The following is a 21593-nucleotide window of genomic DNA, read 5'->3' as shown; positions in this document are numbered from 1 at the left end:
CAACGATAATTACAATTATAATAATTCATATTGAAAAACATGTGATAATATATTACATTACTAATAGATAATAATGTTTTTATTGTGGTTGTCATTAGACAAAGAAAGTGAAATATTTGTTAAATAACACCGTGTTGTTTTATCTATTGACATTACACAGTTATGTGAAATGTGAAATGACGGGAGGACGAAAATGCCAAAGTCATGTGCATGTCTTTTGATTTTACAAATGACACAAATGAGAACCTGATTAAAAGCATATGTTCATGGATCCGTTACTTCGTGCTACATAGACTGCAAAAACGATCACATATTTAATGTATCAAATTTGAATTCAATTATAGACACAGTCAAACAATAAATACTACTAAGTATACCGTACATCTATATAGTCCTTCTAGATTAATTAATGTGTATTTACAGGTAATTAACAAGTCATTTTCATAACATTAACATAAACTTATGTTAAATCAGATTGGACCAATGATTGGAACATTACATCCTTGAGAACACCATAATCTACGTCATAATATTGCGATAATGGTTTCAGCAACGGGATCCAGACCCTCCATGTGTTGAGTATCGGCAACTTTCTCGGCCGAATTTTGAAGGAAAAGAAAACACTTCATTTAAAAAAAAAAAAATCGTTCCCCTTCCACCCTTGAGTCTGCATTCCCTAGTGCGCTGTATTTAGTTGGTTTAATTGGTATTCTCACCAATCGTGTTTGTCCAAACTGATCACAAGGAAGACCTTTTGAACCTTACAATAGTTTCAAAAGTCATAAGAATGTATTCAAAAAGGTACAGCAAACAATGCAAATTGTGCGAGATATCCGTCTTGAGGATTATTCGACCTTTTGAAGTTATAATATATCAGCACTTCACACAATTTTCATTTCACCCGTTCCACAACCCTCTGCTACGCCCTCCCTCTCCCTCCCCTCCCTCCTCAAACATCTACAATGACATAACAGCAATATAGGTCTCAGAAATACCATTATACTTTTTTTTATCATTGCTTGTGCTATCTAATAAATGATCCATGGCAGCGTCATTTTGATTTCCTGCAGCAGCGCTCTATCATCTCACTGCGAACATCTTTATCACAACAACAAAACATTATGAAGTTGATCGTTCCTTGCATAGAGTCTCCAAAAGACTGCGCGTGTATGAAGAAATGTTCATCCAAAGATTCAAACCCGGGAACGGTCGATCCCACACCTAGGCCTACTATACGTACAAAGTTTCTTGTTGTACCCCAAATCCTTGCCAAGTAGAAATACAGCAGCATCCAAATCATCATCTTGAACTTCGTCCGGTTCTGATTCTGTGGGTCGTTATTGGTGTCATCAGAATTGTCGAGTTGAATGTTTTGCTGAAAATACCAAACAGATTAAAGATGATTTAATCCCCGGTGTTTGAACAGATATTTGAAATAAGACATTTGTTATTTTCGTATTTAAAAGACCCAGTGGGCTTTGAAATTCAAGTGGTTGCTCTCTCAACCCCGATTTCCATGAGATGTCGACTGCTTATAAAGCTCCTACACTTTTTTTGGGGGGGGGGGGGGGGGGGGGGGGGGGGGGGTTGTTGTTTTGTTTTTGTTGTTGTTGTTGTTTTGGGTTTTTTTTTGCATTTTTTTACGCTTATATTATAGGTATGTTTTCTATTATTGATATCACAAATATATGTCTTTGGTGCTTCTTCAACAATAGCAGTCATTAACATATCATAGGCATAACTATATACCATCAGTTTCCGTGTGTAAATATACATCAATGTTTCTATATAGACAGGGACTAATTGTATTAAATATACTAGTATAAATAAAGGTGTTACATGTATCTGGTATTACATGTCAATATTTCTAAACAAGATTACCGATAGACTGTCTCTCCTTCTCTTTTTCATCCAAATCATTATGAGATACACTGACATAAAGTATATCAGAATTTCCCAAATCTGCTTGGTGAATAACATCCATAGGAGGCGCTGTGTGTCGGTCAAAGATTCGTCGATCCAGCACCAAGAGCCAAATCGCGTAGGAGCATCGCCTAATGCTCCTAAACTTACTGCAACTATGGTTATACACCCTATAATGAAACAAAGTTAAAATCAGAAAGTCATATGCCGCTAGAAGTACAATAGCCACCTGTTATAGCCAATGGTCATGTTCTTTACCAAAGGAAGTAATTGTATGATTGTTTTTGTTCAATCACTATACACTACACCACCACCACACATTCACCTCATTCACTATACACTACACCACCACACATTCACCTCATTCACTATACACTACACCACCACACATTCACCTCATTCACTATACACTACACCACCACACATTCACCTCATTCACTATACACCACCACCACACATTCACCTCATACACTATACACTACACCACCACACCACCACACATTCACCCCATTCACTATACACTACACCACCACACATTCACCTCATACACTATACACTACACCACCACACATCCACCTCATACACTACACACTACACCACACCACCACCAACACCACACACACTACAACCACCACACATCACCATCAGTACACTAGACACACACCACCACACATTGCACCAGTGCACTAAACACTACACCACCACACATGGCACCTCAGTCACTAGACACACACCACACACAGGCACTCCATCACTATACACTACACACACCACACACACACGCCACCATTCACACCACACCACAACCCACACACACTCACTCATCACAGCACCACTCACAGACCACCACACCACACACATTCACCTCATTCACTATACACTACACCACCACACATTCACCCCATTCACTACACCACCACACCACCACATCACACCATACACTACACCACCACACATACCTCATACATACACCCAACAACCCACACACCACACACACAGCATTTACCCATACACGACAACCACCACACATGACCTCAGACACTAGACACCACCACACATGCACCCATACCTCACGACACACACCACCACACATTCACCCCATACACTATACACTACACACACACCACACCACCACACCACCACACCACCACACATTCACCTCATACACTATACACTACACCACCACACATTCATCTCATACACTACACCACCACACCACCACACCACCACACCACCACACCACCACACCATTCACTCACACACCGCACACAACCTAACCTACACCCACCACACATTCACCTCATCCACTACACCACCACACATTCACCTCATACACTACACCACCACACATTCACCTCATACCACTACACCACCACACATTCATCTCATTCACTATACACCACACCACCACACATTCACCTCATACACTATACACTACACCACCACACCACCACACATTCACCTCATTCACTATACACTACACCACCACACATTCACCTCATTCACTATACACTACACCAACCACACATTCACTTCAGCCATCAAACAACTTCACCCCCACATCACCCAAAGACCCCAATCCTACCTTACAACCACACCAGCATCATCATCACCATCAACACCAATAAAAGGCGTAAACTTGTTTTAGTAATTGAACTGATGTGTCTGAATATATATTCATTTCTATGACGAAGATATTACTCTCAAACAATTTCTTAAAATAGACGAGAAAGAATTTACATTCCCGTTGAAATTAAAGCTATGCCAGAATAAACGATTGTTTGTTTTTGTTTAACGTCCTATTAACAGCCAGGGCCATTTAAGGACGTGCCGGCTTTTGGAGGTGGAGGAAAGCCGGAGTACCCGGAGAAAAACCACCGACCTACAGTCAGTACCTGGCAACTGCCCCACGTAGGTTTCGAACTCACAACCCAGAGGTGGAGGGCCAGTGATAAAGTGTCGGTATACCTTAACGATAGTTAACAGCATGACAACCCTATCCATGCAGGTAAGATTGTTTTTATCACGATTTTATTTCTTTATTTTTCCATTTTTTTACTTTGATAACACGTATAGTCAAGGTGTCCCGACACTTTATCGCTTGTCCTCCCCCTCTGGATTGCGAGTTCAAAATCTACGTTGGGCAGTTGCCAGGTACTGACCGTAGGCCGGTGGTTTTTCTTCGGGTACTCCGGCTTTCCTCCACCTCCAAAACCTAGCACGTCCATAAAAGAACGTTAAACAAAACCCAAACCAAAACGTATAGTCAACTTACCTGGAATAAACCAAGCTATACAATGGCATATCCACTTTGCTTTTTCACTTGTCCTCCTTTGTGAGTCATACTCCTCAATGAAAACGTATATGAAGATGTATGCTACATAGCAATAGGATACTAAATCAGAGAATGTACAAATGAAGCTTTGTGTTACACACAAAGCATCTGACGAGCTGTATTCATTATAATAGGTTATCCCCATATTCTGGCCGATACAGAAGAGAACGTCCACCACTGCCAGGCATTGTACCATACAAATAACAAAATTATTTCTCTTTCTAATGCATCTGAAAGTCAGCAGCAGCAACAGTGAGCATGCTAAGGAAACGTTCGTAGTTAAAAGTGTCAGCGCTACAACCCAGTTAGAAAAGTCTAAAGAGGAATGACTTGCTTGTGCCATGGTAATTTTGCCGATGACTGTCGTGCTTTCTGTAAAATTCTCCGACGAAGACGTCCAAGTTACTGTACCCAGTGTTGCCATATCGAATGTTTGCAAGTGGGTGATTTATTCCGTCACCTTCTGTCTCTCGGACCGCTTGTCTCTCGTACCTTGCTGTATAAATATGTATACCACGTCCTTATACTAATTGATAATAAGTGTGCATCATATGATGTTTATTTTGTCAAACCACGTGCGCCCTTTCTTTTGAATGAGTTTTTTTCTTAGTATACTGAGATCTTTGAATCTGATCCTATATCTAATACAGGGAAGGTAAACATACTTGAAGATGAACTGTGTTTGTTTGTTCAAGGTCCAGCTAAGCCTTCATAAAAAAACAATCACAATCGATTGCAAAGTAAGCGATGTTTGATGTGGTGTTCATGTTGAACATTAAAAACAAAAAAACAAAAACAAAAACAAAAAGACAAAAACAAGCAGTACAAGGGGCAAGGGACCTTTTATTGTTTCTGTAGCTACTTCAATTCATCCAAGTGTTATATATATCGTATGCATGTATATATATATATTATTATAAACCATCAGTCGCATATCCAGAATCCGTCATTTTGTACATGATTTATGTCCGTCACCGGAAGTTGTTTCCATGTTTAGTTTTGGAGAGAATAAAAAATGGAAGTTACACAGAAACACGTGTTTGACTCGACTCTACACCCTCTCAAAGCTAAACCCTAACACAAGCCTCGTTTTGTGTGATATACCTCTTGAAGGAGTATGACCTTGTAGATAGTCGAAAGCAATGCGAGCAATATGACTTCCGGGAAGATATCGTACTCTATTTTCATTGGACAAGAAAATAAAAATAAATAAATAAAATAAAAAATAAAAAAATATTCAGAGTATCATCATAAAAATGAAGCCGGAATTCAAATGTATGGAAACCCTTGAAAGGTTTAAGGGAATAGGACCATGTGCTTCAGGGAGGTAAACGTTTTCATGCAAATACAATGTATAGCTTCAATTCCATATTCTCAGAATGACAGTTAGAAAGGGCAGTGAGACGGGAACCACTGGGCAAATCAACAATCATAGAAAACGTCTGACTCCATATCTGACTACATATGTATATATACATAATATATGATCATGATTTTGTCCATAAAACTTCTCCATTGTCGTTATCCACCTGCATCTTACGAAACCTTGTATTAGTTTTGTCGTCCGTAATTGACATTTGTCATATTGTATTGTAATGTAATCAATCTGACAATTTACACTACTTGCTGTTACTATGGGAACAACCAAGTTAAAAATTTATCTGAACTACTGTTAACTTGAAGGTACTTTGAATCTGTTCATTGTTAGTTTCGAGGCAACGAGCTGAGAATTACAACTGGATTACTATTAAGTTAAAGATAGCAAGCTGACAATTGTAACAGAATTACTGGTAGTTTGGAGATAGCAAGCTTACAACTTTAACAGGATTACTGCTAATTTGGAGAAAGCAAGCTTACAATTGTAACTGAATTTTCTGTCATTGGAGAGAAAGAGCTAATAATTTTAAGTACATTAATGTTATTTAAAAACAAAAATCAATAATTTCAACTGAATCAATTTGAATACAAGAGAGAGAACTCTATTAGCATTTGACAATATTCTGTGATTTATTTACTTATTAATTTTCATTATTGTTATTTATTTATTAGAAATGTTAATCAATCATATAACATTAAAACGAAACCATAATTCCAACTAAGAACGGGTAAAACTTAGGCCATATATGAACACTTCACGGATGAACGATATGATTTAACGAAGACGCCGGCCTCCAAATCTTCAGGTAAGTCACGTTCTCAAAAGGAACACTATGGTCGTGAAAACGGACCTACTAGGTATATCTAGGCAAAACTACAAAGAAAATGTGACCATGCGTTCCGAAAGCGTAGGCGTCTTTTTCATCGACAACCATTATACAAAAATCACCTGGTCAAATTTAGGCGAAGTCACAATTTCAAATGAGAGTTACATTGATGACAATGGAACTGCTAGGTATATCAACAAACACCAAACATGTATGACGTCATGTCGCATAAGGAAATATAATATTTCAAAATGAAATGATGTCGTTAAGGAAATAGAATCTTTCAAAATGAGATGATGCCGACAACGAAACTTCCACGTTGTCTTCACCATTACGCGTCTCCCAAACCTTGTGTTAATTTCTCTGTCAGTTGTAGACATTTGTCTCGGAAATCTTGATAATGTGAAAAAGTCCTTGAATATCAGATCAGCTGGGACGTGCAAACTCTCTAGGTTTGAGACTCAGGGATGATGCTATCAACAAATGGGAAATTAAAAATTGGGAAACCCAAATAATCACGCTCATCATACATCGTGTCTCTGCTAGTCACGTGGTAAGCAAAGATCGGGTTAAGCGACTGATGTTGACTGATTTTCGGTTCTTAAGGGGGATACCCTTAGCACTGTTATCAACGATAACACATATTCAATATATCTACAGCTCAGATTGTAGGACTTTGTCAGGTCTCCGCTACCTGTTCTGACATGCTCTTCTTTATAATCAGTTTCGTATGAAATTAAAAAAAAAAACAAGACAGCAAACAGAGGACAACCACAGGCCTGCTTTGATTGTTTTAAGTATGGTGGTAGTAAGTTTAGACAAAGGTTTAGTTGTACTACTCAAGCCAGCAATTGGACGCTGTTTTTAATTATTCTTATTATATATACATGAGGTAGGTAATTTATGTTGTACAAAATAAGTTATTTACGCAAATCAGGATATATTATTTATAGTAAAACATGAATCACCAGGCCCGGATCCATGATTTTCGAAAGGGCGGGGGGGGGGGGGGGGGGGGGGGGGGGGGGGAGGAGGTCCAGTAATTAAGTGATAATGCGAGCGCCAAAGTCGCGAGCCGATTTTTTTTTGCTTTTTTTCGGAGGGGCCGCCCTGGTAGGGGGGGGGAGGCTAAGCCCCCCGCGGAAAATGAATATAGCATATTTGCAATCATTCTGGATCAGGCGTGGATTCAGGATGTTTCGAAAGGGGGGGGGGGGGGGGGGGGTCAAGTAATTAAGTGATAATGCGAGCGCCATAGGCGCGAGGCAATTTTTTTCCTTTTTGCGAGGGGTCTGGGGCCGCCCAGCGGGTCCCAGGGTAGCGAAGCCCCCCTGTGGAAAATGAATATAGCAAATTTGCAATCTGCAATTGAAAGGGGGGCAGTAATTTAGTGATAATGCGAGCGCCGTAGGCGAGAGGCGATTTTTAATTTATTTTTAAGGCTATAAAAAAAATGTCCTCCTCCTCCGAAAAAAGGTCAAATTTACCTAGAATATGTATTCACTTTAAAAACTTATTATTTTTCCTTAATAATTGACAGGTTTTTAACTTTTCGAATCTGATAGAATGTGTATCTAAAGCGAACCCTATATGCTGCTAATTTGTCGACAACAGATGTCAGTGCCGTTTCATGTTATACGGTGTTTCCTCATTCGTACCTGTCGGTAATTTGTATCACTCTATTCACGTTAAAACCGCCCATTCTTATTCATGTTGTGTTTCTGTCTTGTTCTCATTATGAACTCATTATGAACTCAACCAACTTCACAAATTATCATCAACTTATCGAATCTATGTGATGAAGTTAAGCAAAATTTCGTATTAAGATATTAATATTGACTACCAGGCTATTGCAGACGACCGACACACAGGTCTGAGGATCGATATACTAGTATAAAAGTCGGAATGTTCCGGATGTACAAGATACAGTTTTATCGTTCGGTTCGAAAAAATTACGGATATTTATCGAAATGAATATAAAAATTCATGTTTTCCCTCTTTTTTTTAGATTTTGGATGTCAAGTGGGGGGGGGGGGGGGGGGGGGGGGGGGGGGGGGGGGGCTAAAAAGATATGTTTGTCCCCCCACTGTAAAAAGTGGGGGAGGGGGCCAATTGTTAGTTTGGGGACACTGAGCTAATGATTTTAACTGAATTATTGCAATTTGGAAACAAAGAACTAACATTTTAAGCTTGATTATTACAAATTGGAAACAAAGAGCTATCAATTTTAACTAGATTATTGTAAATTGGAAACAAAGTGCTTATAATCCTATTTTAACTACTGTAATTGAAAACAAACAGCTAGCAATTTTAGCTGAATTATTACAAATTGGATACAAAAAGTTAATTGTACTCGAGTTATTTTTATTTTGGAGAAAAAAATGAAAACATCACATTTTTTTAGTATAATAATGACGGACCTGTTTGCTTAATTATATCTGAAATATTTTTTATTTATCTTTCCTTAATGCTTTTACCTTTTCAATATTTGTTTTGTTATGACCTGTAACTTTCTCCGTAATGATATCTCTCAACATTTGAGTCTGTTCGTTTTTTTCTGTGGCTAAGACAATTTCCATTTTCCCTTCACTTGTTTTGTTTTGTTTTTGTTTTTTGTTTTTCTTGCTGCATTCCCTAAACAATCTTATCAAACTATTTTATTTGTCCCCAAAATACGAATTGCCAGTGTATGAATGTGTATACCGGTCTGTCGTTTGTCCATGACGAACCTCTCTAAGCCCGCACCGGTACGCCTAATCCTGTCGTTAGTAGCTCTCTAAAGCGTCTGTTAGACATTGATGACAACAAAATAAAAAACTAAGTCACGCCGACCCTTTCATCTTACGGGTAACGTTATATGTATATGACACGTTGATTTAACTGGATTAAGTATTTACCAGGTGAGAATGTGTAACGTCGATCTCAATACTTCATAATATTCTGAAAAATTATCTGGTGTATTCATTATCAACGTTTCTAATCTTTCATATTTTATGTACTTCTAACCTCCCGTCAAGATTCAATCTGGTCAAAACAGCTGTTTCTAAATAACTGTCAGCACTGAGCACTGTCAGTATCAATAGCAATATTTGATCATAATAATTTAAAATCCAAGGAATGAATTTACTAGAGGAAGGCGATTGATTTACATCACCAGTTTTAGCCAACAGAAATACATTTATTTGCATAATTATCCCGACCAAGATAACTTGATGCTAGCGTATATATATATAAATGTACAACAATACTAGTACTGTACAACATATGGAAGAGAAACAACTGTTGTATTTCTGTATGTATCTGTTATGATATATGATCAATATATATATGTTGGTCCGGAGAGGTGGCAAAACATCACTTCTTTGTACATATTGTTATAAGATATATAAATTTGTAAAAACATTTTCAGACTTAATTCAGAATTGGGTAATGTATATAGCAACAGCACATGCTTCATGTACAGTATGAGGAAGTCACAGGGCTGTGATATACAAGTTATGCAATTTAATTTTGGTTCCTGTCAGATCGCAGAAGTTTGATGTAATGTCATTATGAATACTAGATATTAATCGTTATATATATTCATCAACAGCCTTTGTTTAATTAATTGTAAGAATTGTTGATATTCATTATATTGATAGTTTAAATTTGGCCTCCAGCTGTTGATTGGACTTAATCAGATCCTCACTGGAACTCCTTCCTGCTTCATCTCAACTCACTGGGAAAATCTGCTGAACTCATTCATTAAAAATAAATTAAACATGTTCACATTGTAACTTTAATGTTAATCTTTAAATAATTTAATTTCTTGATTCTTTTTCAGAAATTCAGCTTCAGCAATGTCTTAAAGAGGAAAGAGCTACAAGGCGTACTTACTTGGAGGACATCAATCAGTTTCCATTATTAATAACTTAAGTGATTTCTTCATTTCAAATCTAGTCAGAGACAAATGGGGTCAAAAGGCCATGAAAGTGACGGGGGTCGTAAGCGTCATGTAGGACAGCATAGACTTGTAGATGTTACTGATCTGGAGTTTGAACTCTCGGCTCCACATATACCACTTCACACGACAATCAAGCAACCAGATTTAGAATCCATGGAGGATAGCCAAAATACAGACCACAGCCTCAAGGGAGACTACTCTAATATAGCGCTGCTGATGCTATTGTACATTCTTCAGGGGATTCCGCTCGGTTTAGGTGGAAGTATACCTATGTTACTCCAAACCCAGAATGTCAGTTACAAAGAACAGGCTATTTTTAGTTTTGTATTCTGGCCGTTCAGTATAAAACTTCTTTGGGCCCCGCTTGTGGACTCCCTCTACTTTACGTGGTTTGGTCGCCGCAAAACTTGGCTGGTGCCGATACAATACCTAATTGGTCTGTTCATGTTCGTCCTTTCAATCCACGTAGACAATTTGATGGGAAAGAATGGAAATATTGTCAATATTTACACCCTAACTTCAGTTTTCTTCATGTTGAACTTTCTGGCAGCTACACAAGATATTGCAGTGGATGGCTGGGCTCTCACAATGCTATCGAGGTAAGTATATTGCTACATGGAATATGTGTCAATGGATAATTGTCTCAATATTTAAGTAAATCTTTCTAAAAGAAAACCAATAGCTTGCAAATAGAAATAAAACTAGAAAAAAGCATGAGTGGTGTGCATGCATCATTACTGGGAAGATGGAAAGCAGTGATCATGATTGCATATTGAAAATAAAAAACCCTCCCTATTTCTTACCCCCGACCCTGTAGTTTTTTATTGACTAAAATACAAAAAAAATAAATGAATTCTTTCCACAAATCAGGATCCTATTTGAGAGATTTAAACAATGCCAGTAAAAGTATTACCTTAACGGCCCATATGCAATTCAAGTGTCTTTATATATATATATAATTAGTTACTTAGATCGTGTAGCAGGCTTAATATAGATATGAAAAGTGCTTTTACATGTTACATTATGTATATTCATATTCCAATGTTTAATGATATTGAAAAAAAAAGTAAAATAAAAAGTATTTCCCATCTACCCCAGGTACCTACTATACCCTATTTTTGGGGGCACGTTATATCAATTAGTGGAGGAAACACAGCCATTTTTTTTGGTCTTACAGAAAACTATTTAAACCATATAAAAAGGGATCCAATTTCATCTGAATACATTAAACACCATTTAGAAAATACCAAGTACTTACACCATATTATTTCATATAAGCTTCATCTTTGTAGAATCATCAATTTTTAAAAAGTAAGGTCAATGAAACATTTACCCAAGGGGAGGGTACTTACCGGGGTTATTTGAGGATAAATATAAATATGGTATAAATTTGTGAAAATTATCTTCAATGTTATAATGTATGAAGCTGAATGTAAATAACCATTGTCTCCATAAATAGACTGTATTTCTAATTGATTGTTGTTGTTGTTGTTTACAGACGTAATGTGGGATGGGCTAGTACCTGTAACACCGTAGGACAGACAGCTGGCTATTTCCTTGGGAATGTCCTGTTCATGGCTCTCGAGTCACCTCACTTCTGTAACACCTACCTCCGGTCAGTCCCATCAGATGAAGGCATCGTAACTCTGTCATGTAAGTTATACACATTTTCTTGAGTCCGGTAGATTGTCACTTATATACAAACATTGGTTTGGTTTATTTTGTTTAATGTCCTATTAACAGCCAGGGTCATTTAAGGACGTGCCAGGTTTTGGAGGTGGAGGAAAGCCGGAAAAAACCCACTGGCCTACGGTCAGTACCTGGCAACCATAGGATTCGCAACCCAGAGGTGGAGGGCTAGTGATAAAGTGTCGATACACATTAAACACTTGGCCACCGTGGCCCCTTTTATATACAGACAACTCAGGGTACATATTTGTCTGGTTGAGAAGGTGGTCTGAATTATATTTGGTTCTATTATGTAAAACATGATGTGAAGTTATTATTTTACCACTGGGAATTGGGGGGGGGGGGGGGGGGGGGGGGGTATAGTTTTACCTTCCAATTTTTATCTTGTCCAGATTCTATCCCTTCAATTACTTGTCGCTGAAACTTTATATTAGACACATGGGTTCACCAAGGTGTGGTGGTGTGTCATAAACCGACACTCCGATTAATGTAGATGACGAAAATGACTGACACTGCTGGTGGTGACTATTCAGTTGAATAATATTGAAATAAAGTGTAAAAAATTAAGTCTGAGTGCACTAAACAATGTATGTATTGTCTTCTTTTGAGGGCACTATGGTGTGATAGTGTCATCAAGGGATGGCATAGTCGCAAGTCTGAATAGCTACTCTGTATTATATCATTATGGATTAGAAATATTTTCTAATTATACTTTGTCCAAATTTAACCATCATTACAGATTTCCTGAGAATGTGGGGTGTTGTGTTTGTCATCACTACGACGCTGGTTTGGGCCCTAAAGCGCGAAGCAGAAGATCCGGAGGCTGATTTAGACCAAGGTGTCATAGGAACGTATAAACAACTATTAAATGTCATCAGACTGCCCTCCGTCATCTCGTACGCCATCATCATCCTCACAGCCAAGGTAGATTGTCCCCATGCACTCATGAATTATAGGCCATAGGGGAAAAGGTTATAGGTCATGGTATGGAGGTCATAGTTCAACCTATAGATTAAAGGTCATGGGATGGAGGTCATGGTTCAACCTATGGATTATAGGTCATGGGATGGAGGTCATGGTTTAACATATGGATTATAGGTCATAGGGGAAAAGGTTATAGGTCATGGGATGGAGGTCATGGTTTAACATATGGATTATAGGTCATTGGATGGAGGTCATGGTTCACAGGTTGGGTGACAGGTCATGGGACAGAGGCTATTGATCATAGGTCTAGTAAAGAGATCATGGGTCATGATCATAAGCCTGGTAATAGAGGTCATGGATCAAAGGTCATGGCACAGAAGTAATGAGACCGAGATCATGGATCAAGGGACAGAGGTCATGAGTCATAGGTTAGGTGACAGAGGTGATGGGTCAAGAGATTATTTCGGCAAAGGTTATGGATCAGAGGTCATTTGATAAAGGACATGGAGCACAGATTCTGCTTTAAGAAGAGTATCTACACATATTCTAAGATGAAGTAATCCAAAAAATGCTCCACCACCTTGACCAGTTTTCATTGTACATGTGTACTTGCTTTGCGAAAGGTGAAAATGCTGGGGAAAACATTATTGTAATTTTTAATTCAGATCCGAGGTTTTGATGTGTCTTAATTCTATATATCTTTTCTTATGTATCAAAAGTTAGAGACATTAATATATTACAGACATATGTAGTCATTACCAGATTTTCACAATTTGCATTATATTAAAACAGGTTGGTTTTTCTGTTGCGGACTCAGCGACAAGTCTGAAGCTGATAGAGGCTGGGATGAAGAAGGAGACTCTGGCTTTGTTTGCTGTACCTATGATTCCTATACAGATTATGTTACCTCTGATTATCAGCAAGTTTACCACAGGTCCTAGACCGATGGCTGTGTTCCTGAGGGCCATGCCATTACGGTACGAGGCCTCCAATACTGTATAGGGCCTGGATATACCAATAATGATTAGTAGCGGCTTGGAAATCCTTTTAACTATAAACAGTATCTTACAAAGTCCTTTAAGGTTTCTTTTTTAACAATATGTTAGATATCAGTAAGATATTTTTTGAAGTGATTTTCGTGTTTAAAAAGAAATGAATTTCATATTTGTTTCATATTTTACCAAGATATTTCATAATTTGTTAACCAAAATCTTCTTTTCATTGCCCAGATTGTAAAAAATGTCACTTATTTATTCATTTTAAGTGATACCTTTAATTTGTTGAAAATGCTTTATTTCTCAAGCAAAAAAAATAGCAAGATACAGTATAATTTGTTTTTTGATAATATTTTGATGTTAAAAGCTATAAAAGAGTCCTGTTTGCAGTGAAATAACAATCATATTTCTCATTTCAGGTTGTTGTTCGGGTTGTGGTATGCTTTTATTGTGTGGCTGTCGTACCACGTCCAGGAAAAACCAGGGGAATTCCCAGTCTATTTTTATCTTTTATTACTAGGAAGTTACGCTCTACATCAGGTAAGTGTCGTTGATATTGATAGCATTTTTGCCAAAGTTTTTCCTAATTTTCCTGAAACAATACACCACATATATATTAATTCTTGAATGTCATGTAAGTTTACAGTGATGTTTTTGAATAAATAAGGACGAAAAACATTTTAAGGTGTGTTATGAAATTATTTAATTGAATATAGTGAAAATTATCGTGTGCTTGCTGCTTTATTTAAGCATTAATGTCATATTTTTTTAGTTTCATTGGTTTCCTATAGAACTAAAAAATAATTGACATCAACGCTTGTAATTTATTTTTGAAATTTATTTTAAAAATCAAAACATGTTTTATGTACAATTAACCTGATTTTATAAGGGATTCTTTTTCACAAATCAATAAGAAACGTCAATGGCCGTATTGTGACGTCATCTTTTCAGTGTCATTTGCGAATTTTTCTCATAGAAGTATGAAAATAAAGTCAAACAGTTAGAAAGCCGCATTCTGTGTACAAACAATTGAAAATTAATTTTTGTTACATGCATGCCTGTCAACGTTTAAAACATGAATGGGTGAAGAAAAACATGGTGAAAATTAACATTAGTCATTTTAATTAACTCAAAATCTTGTGTATACTTATTGCTCTATTTGATGAAATAGTTATATATTTGAACTATGCATTGAACTTATTCAACTGCATCATAAATGGTTTAAGAAGGCCGAGTGGTTAAGGTGTCCCGACACTTTATCACTAGCCCTCCACCTCTGGGTTGCGAGTTCGAAACCTGTATGGGGCAGTTGCCAGGTAGTGACCGTAGGCCGGTGGTTTTTCTCAGGGTACTCCAGCTTTCCTCTACCTCCAAAACCTAACACGTCCTTAAATGACCCTGACTGTTAATAGGACTGTTAATCAAAACAAACGAAGTACACAGAATTGAAATGTAAGTTTGGAGTGAAAATAAAGGTGACTCTCCTCTAGAATCTGGACTGTTGATCAGCATAACGTAATTTTTTGGTTTAAAAATATACCTGGTAAAATGTGTTCAAAATTTGTACATGTACTTGTGATTTTGATATAACAGAAACCACTCTCTCCTCTCTTTCAGGTATCCTTATACAGTATGTTCGTAGCTCAAATGGCCTTCCATGCCAAAATCAGTGACCCTGCCATAGGGGGCACATATATGACCCTACTCAACACCTTGGCAAACTTAGGTAAGTGTTAGGTAGATAGATAACCCTTGGCTTGTAGTGTTTGTCTTTTCTATGTATACATAGATACATAGATTTGTTCTGACAGCATACATGAAATATGTACACGATCTACATCCTTTGATTGTCAGCTCGTAATAAATTTATTGAAATAATAAATAATTGTTTAGTTCACAGCTTGATTTTCTCTTTGAAACAGTACTTTTGTGGCTGATTTTTCCAATGCGCATCAAGTTTATATTCGAATTGTTTAATTGATATGTCATTTACAACATCAAATGGGAGACTATTCCACATATCCACAATTCTCTGCGTAAATGAATATTTTCGGACGTCTAATCTTGAGAATCCTTTATGTATTTTAAAGTTATGTCCGCGAGTGATTGGCCCTACATTTACGGTAAAACAATTTTGCGACTTCCCCGTCATATTTTCCGGAGATGATTTTGTTTAGACCTCAATCATGTCTCCACGAGACCGTCTATATGCTATATAGGTCCCATTTCCATTGGTTTTAAATGTTGTATATATTTTCTCCCAAAGAAGTCATCAAAATTTTGAAGTTTCTATTAATCAGTATCATTTTATATGAAGTTATGGACCTTTGATCTTACAGGGGCAAATAGGGGGCATTACTAGCGATCAATACCCTATGTACTTGTTAAAGATTTAGCTGTTATTTCTGTCATCAAAAAGCTCAAACAAATACTTAAAAGCAAAGCATTTCCATTAAACATTAAAAAGTATGAGAATTTTATGACAGATATTTACTATGGATAATAATAATGCAAATCTCTGTTTTAGGAGGTAACTGGCCCGGAACTGTTGCTCTCTGGATGATTGACAGTCTCACTTGGAAAGAATGCCAGGGTGGTTCTGGTAGCTGTGATTCATCTGCAGAATCTGAGGTAAATACTGTATTTGAAAAAAAAAGATTTTTTTTTTTTTTTTTTTTTTAATTTTCAAAAGAAAAACAACTGGCTCTAGCACCAAATAACTTAACATGCCCTTTTTTATGCAGAAAAACTTAATTTGTGCATATTTCATCCATAAAATGTATAAATACAAGCCTAGAAAGTTTTTTGTTAAGGCTCCCCAGAAATCTAGGGGTCTGTTCTTATATGATAAACGATTGCTCTGGTTTAAATCTGTCCGTTTAGACCGTGATGGACAAAAACAGCTCAAACTTTGATATATTGGTGTGATATTGGAATTGGACACTGATATGACAATGGTACTTCTCATCTCTGAAATCCAAGGATTTTGCTCTTGGTATTCATTGTTTTATCACCTTGGAAAATTCGGGGCCTTGGTGGCCAAGTGGTTAAGGCGTCACAACACTTTATCACTAGCCCTCCACCTCTGGGTTTCGACTTCGAAAACTACGTGGGGCAGTTGCCAGGTACTGACCGTAGACTGGTGGTTTTTCTCCGGGTACTCCGGCTTTCCTCCACCTCCAAAACCTGGCACGTTGTTATATGGCCCGGCTGTTAAACAAAACAAACCAAACCTTGGAAAATGTTGCGACAAAGTCAAGGCACCTGTTCATCCAGGTGATACAGTTGCCTTGTCAGAAACTGTTAAGGAATTGTGCACACCTGTGATTCCTTTTTATACAGGGTTAAAGGTCTTTGTCTCAGTGTAATGATGAAATGTGCATACTAAACAGTAATTTATCGATTGATCCAGTTTTTATATCTAAATGAAATCAGATATAGATATTTTTGGTTGTTGGGTGAAACAGTGGTAACACACTTGCCTTTCACCTAGGCGGCCGGGGTTCGATTCCCAGTCAAGGGTGAAAAGGTATGAGGTCACCTTCCCGATCATGTGGGTTGTTTTCAGGTAGTCTGGTTTCCTTTCACAGTAAGACCCCTGGCCTACTTACGACAAGAGTGATTGATATAAGTTGAAATAACCTGCATTGCAATTTGGGGTTGTAAAATAAATTTTGACATTTAAAGTTTACGAAATTAATGTTTTTATTTTACCACCTCCCTGCGATTGTGTTGTGAAATATACATATGATACATAGAAGATAAGGAAATTCTGAGCAGGCCTTTGAATTTTAAAGCTGATCTTTTCTCTATTCAAAATTTTCTTATAAATGAAAATATTTATCGGTCATTTTTCATGAACGCATCTCTGGTTTGATCCTTTCAGACTTGCACGGCTGGAGGAGGAAAATGTGTGATCACAACAGACGGCTACTACATAGAATCCATTGTCTGTGTCGTGATAGGCTTCTTATGGCTTATATGGAGAAGAAGGAAGTTACATCAATTGGACTCCCTCCCTCAGTCGGCATGGAAGTGTTCCTGATCTATCTCTTAGATACCATATGTCTCTGTCACTGCCTTGTGAACATAACTGTTTCTTGTCTGTGTATTTTTTTTTTTAAATACTGAATTTTTTTTTTTTAATTACTGAACTTCACTTCTTTACTCCTTTTTTAGCAAAGGTTTCACAGATTTTCATTAATCTACGGCAATTCTTTGGCTAAAAAATTCCTGAATGGGAAAGTTCTGGAGAATTCAAGGAAAATATGCTGATTTATATAGATTTTTCATTAACTCTAATAATGCTTTTCTATGGATAACTTAGTTATTAAGGAATTCCTTAAGTAAGAGAATGATTGTGAAATTGATATATATATATACCTGTAGCAGTGTCCATGCAATGGCTGTCCAACTCTTTGTTAAATTATAATCTGTACAAGTATATTTGTAGATGTTATGTCATTGATATTAAATCTAAAATGTATGAGGCGATCTGAAAAATCCAATAAATGATCTTAACATAAAACATCTTTATGGAAGTAAAAGACATTATCTGGAAAATATTTTAGTTTGTTTGCATTTATAACTGGAGAAAATAGTACTTTAATTACAGCAACTATCATGATGATAGCCCCTATTCTTTATATAGATGAGTAAAAAATTCTGTGTTTGATAAAACAGCTGTAATTTTATTCAATAATTGAAAAATTGTATCATTATTTTTCACAGTAAAATATTAGTATTCATGCATTTTGCCATAGTTAATTGCAGGGTCGAAATAGAATACCAATTTCACAGAAAATTAGACTTGTTATTTCCACTTTTCTACAAGAGGAGCAAAAATTACGAGTCTAATTTTATTTAGATCAATTTGACAGGTGTATGGACACTTCAACCTTCTGATACGACTCTATTAGGCACACCTTTTTGTATTTTGCAGTAAGAATATTAGGTCTCATTTTTTATATATGTTTGAAATTATATTGATGAATAATAACTTTAGAGATTTAAAAATGGCATATACTGATATTTTTTCCAGAAACCAGCACTGCTGTTTTTGGAATGCATATATGTGGCACAAATTTTTGCTGCATTTGTAAAGTGACGTTATTAAAGTTTATAAAAGATCATATACACAATGTTAATTTCATGTCAGAGGTTTTGAAATTCCGAGAAATTTTCATTTTACCTAACAAGTTCATTATTATAATTTAAAATGGAAAAGGATATAAGATATCTTCTAATGAAATATAAAATGGCAATGTTCTCACATCATTTCTTTAGTGATGTCATTAAATTATTGCCAGTCATACTCTGCTAGGTGCTGCCATACGTATGGCCATACCTCCCGTAAGGGATATTACTACACTGATAACAGGAATATTATGAATAAACAGTTCTTTGTATACGTGTCTATTCTGTTGTAATTTCATCTTTATTTTTGTAGCAATTTTTATTTTAAACAAGGATCTTCATATATATATATGTTAAAACTTATGTGGTTTTAAAGTATACATCTACTGAATTATGTTAACATGTACATCATCCTTGATACTCCAGGGGTTGTGATCTGTCGTGACTGTAACCCCTGTGTGTGTGTGTCAAGAATGCAACGACATTAGATATATTTCAATTGCCCACATCACTAACATAAATATTTTGGGGAAGTGACTGCTAATATCATATAAATTATAATTCATGCTGTATTTAAGGAATTAATGGATACATACGATAACAGCACTTTGAATTTTACCGTATCTATTCTACGATAAGCCCATGCCTGGTAATAAGCCCACCCATATCAACTTCACTCCTATTGTAAATCCAAAATCTGAGTAAAAAGATTATGAATTGACCTCTTGGGCTCATTACAGGATACATATGGTAATTTTTTTACAAAATAATGAAGTAAAATAATTTTTTTTAAATGTAAGAAAACACTGTAACTGGTCTGCACAATGATATGAATCTTGAGTCTGTCATATGCTTAATACCAATGCTTCCAAGATATTATTAATGAACAGTACCACATTTATCCAGTAATAAGATAAACCCACCCATATATGAATTGCCTTAGATGTAGAATTATGATGTTGGAAATGTGAACCCCTCAAGATGGGAAATAACTCATACACATTGGTATTATCTTACGGTTTTATCTTCTATACCTAATCTAGGATAAATTCTCCAATAAAAAAGTGAAACTTCTCTGTAATAATATGTATGGTTGTATAATGTCCACTTCAGGGATTGCAGTTAAGTTTGTAAGCATTTAGTATTGTAGGTATTGTAGATTTGTATACAAGTATCAATATTTTTCACATACATGCTTTGTTCATTTTGGAAAAAAGACTTTACAAAAATGATTTCTTTTTTATCAAATATTAGTCTTTTTCCAATGTTGTTACCTATTCCAAAAATACATTGTAGTATTTTTTGATATGTTGAATACACCAGGCAATCCCAGATTTTACTCAAACTGTTTCAGGGAGAAAATATACTGAGAAGTATCTATGTTACTGTATTTGACATAATAATTGCACTTGCAATTACAAAAACATTCAAGGGGTTCCCCTTCAGATCACAAGTTCAGGGAAATGTTCCAATGTGAAATCTGGGTGGAAAAAAAAACTTTTTTATCATTTGCATAGCTTTTAGCAAAAACAATCCAGCGTCATTGGTTAAAAGACTGAAAAGTTTGAGGTAAGGAACTCAATTACAAATGTACTCATATTTATCTGCTTCCCCTGAGAAAATGAGGGGCTCTGCTTATGTGGACAGGTGCACTTATTAGACCAAATGTGGTAATGGTGTTTTTACTTATTTGAATAAAATAGGTTTGTAGTAAATATTTTTGTCACAGAATAAAATGTCTCGAATGTTGGATTTCAAAATATTCTGTGTTTTGAAAAAATATATAGTTGAATAGTTTTAAAAAGATATTTCCCCTTTTTCTAAGTTTCTTTTTTCACTTAAAGCAAATATTATTTTTAGAAAAAGAACTAAGCTGAATGCCTGATGTTGCAGAATCTGCAAAAGGATACAGTTTTTCCAAATTTCATTTTTTTTTACATAAATCTAAAAACCTCAGGTCTGTAAAAAAAAAAATACATCATTAAATTTATCGAATTCTTTCAAAAAGTGTGTTGTAGAGGATGACCTTGCAAACATTTATTTTTGAACTCTGAGACTTGCAACAAATTCCCAGTAGGGCCTTGATTTGAAGGTTTATTGACCAGACATTTTACTACTGAAGGTTCGCGAGACCGTGACATTCCAACAACTTGCATTTTATTATTTAATATAAGTGGATTTATTAAGACAACACTGTCTTTGCAATAAATTATGTTAGAATTTATATCAGACTTTGTTTTGTTGTGTGTATAGTTAAACATTCTTATGGTATATATTGCTTACTGGCTGAAAATGCCCATTTTCAATTCCTCAAAAATATAGGTGATTATTACCACAAATTTACCTGTAATCCAACCCTTGACCCCAGGGGTTCATCTGCACAGCTAGGTAAAACCAGCTAGTTTTAATCAGGCCGTAGCCTATGGCGCTTGTCAATCCACTTA

The 21593-nt window shown here is 36.3% G+C and overlaps 1 protein-coding gene across 1 annotated transcript; it reads left to right on the top strand.

Annotated features, from left to right (window-relative positions):
• The first annotated feature begins 9256 nt into the window (after positions 1 to 9256).
• LOC117345068 (acetyl-coenzyme A transporter 1-like) lies at positions 9257 to 21373 on the top strand. Its single transcript, XM_033908011.1, has 9 exons — positions 9257 to 9362; positions 10286 to 11004; positions 11904 to 12058; positions 12834 to 13018; positions 13811 to 13995; positions 14433 to 14553; positions 15631 to 15739; positions 16541 to 16644; positions 17900 to 21373. The coding sequence occupies exons 2-9, from the start codon at positions 10412 to 10414 to the stop codon at positions 18056 to 18058; spliced, it is 1611 nt and encodes a 536-aa protein (XP_033763902.1). The 5' UTR covers positions 9257 to 9362; positions 10286 to 10411; the 3' UTR covers positions 18059 to 21373.
• Positions 21374 to 21593: the final 220 nt, after the last annotated feature.

This window comes from Pecten maximus, chromosome 16 (assembly GCF_902652985.1).
Source record: "Pecten maximus chromosome 16, xPecMax1.1, whole genome shotgun sequence".
Lineage (NCBI taxonomy): Eukaryota > Metazoa > Mollusca > Bivalvia > Pectinida > Pectinidae > Pecten > Pecten maximus.
The sequence above is the reverse complement of the archived record's forward strand: the minus strand, read 5'-3'. Positions and strand labels throughout refer to the sequence as shown.

What these genes read in the sequence shown, in the direction of transcription:
- LOC117345068 (XM_033908011.1), top strand. Translation starts at nt 10,412, where the DNA reads ATGGGGTCAAAAGGCCATGAAAGTGACGGGGGTCGTAAGCGTCATGTA. An exon ending in TCATCATCCTCACAGCCAAG is followed by an intron (nt 13,019 to 13,810) that starts GTAGATTGTCCC and finishes ATATTAAAACAG; the next exon opens with GTTGGTTTTTCTGTTGCGGA. An exon ending in CAACACCTTGGCAAACTTAG is followed by an intron (nt 15,740 to 16,540) that starts GTAAGTGTTAGG and finishes TCTCTGTTTTAG; the next exon opens with GAGGTAACTGGCCCGGAACT.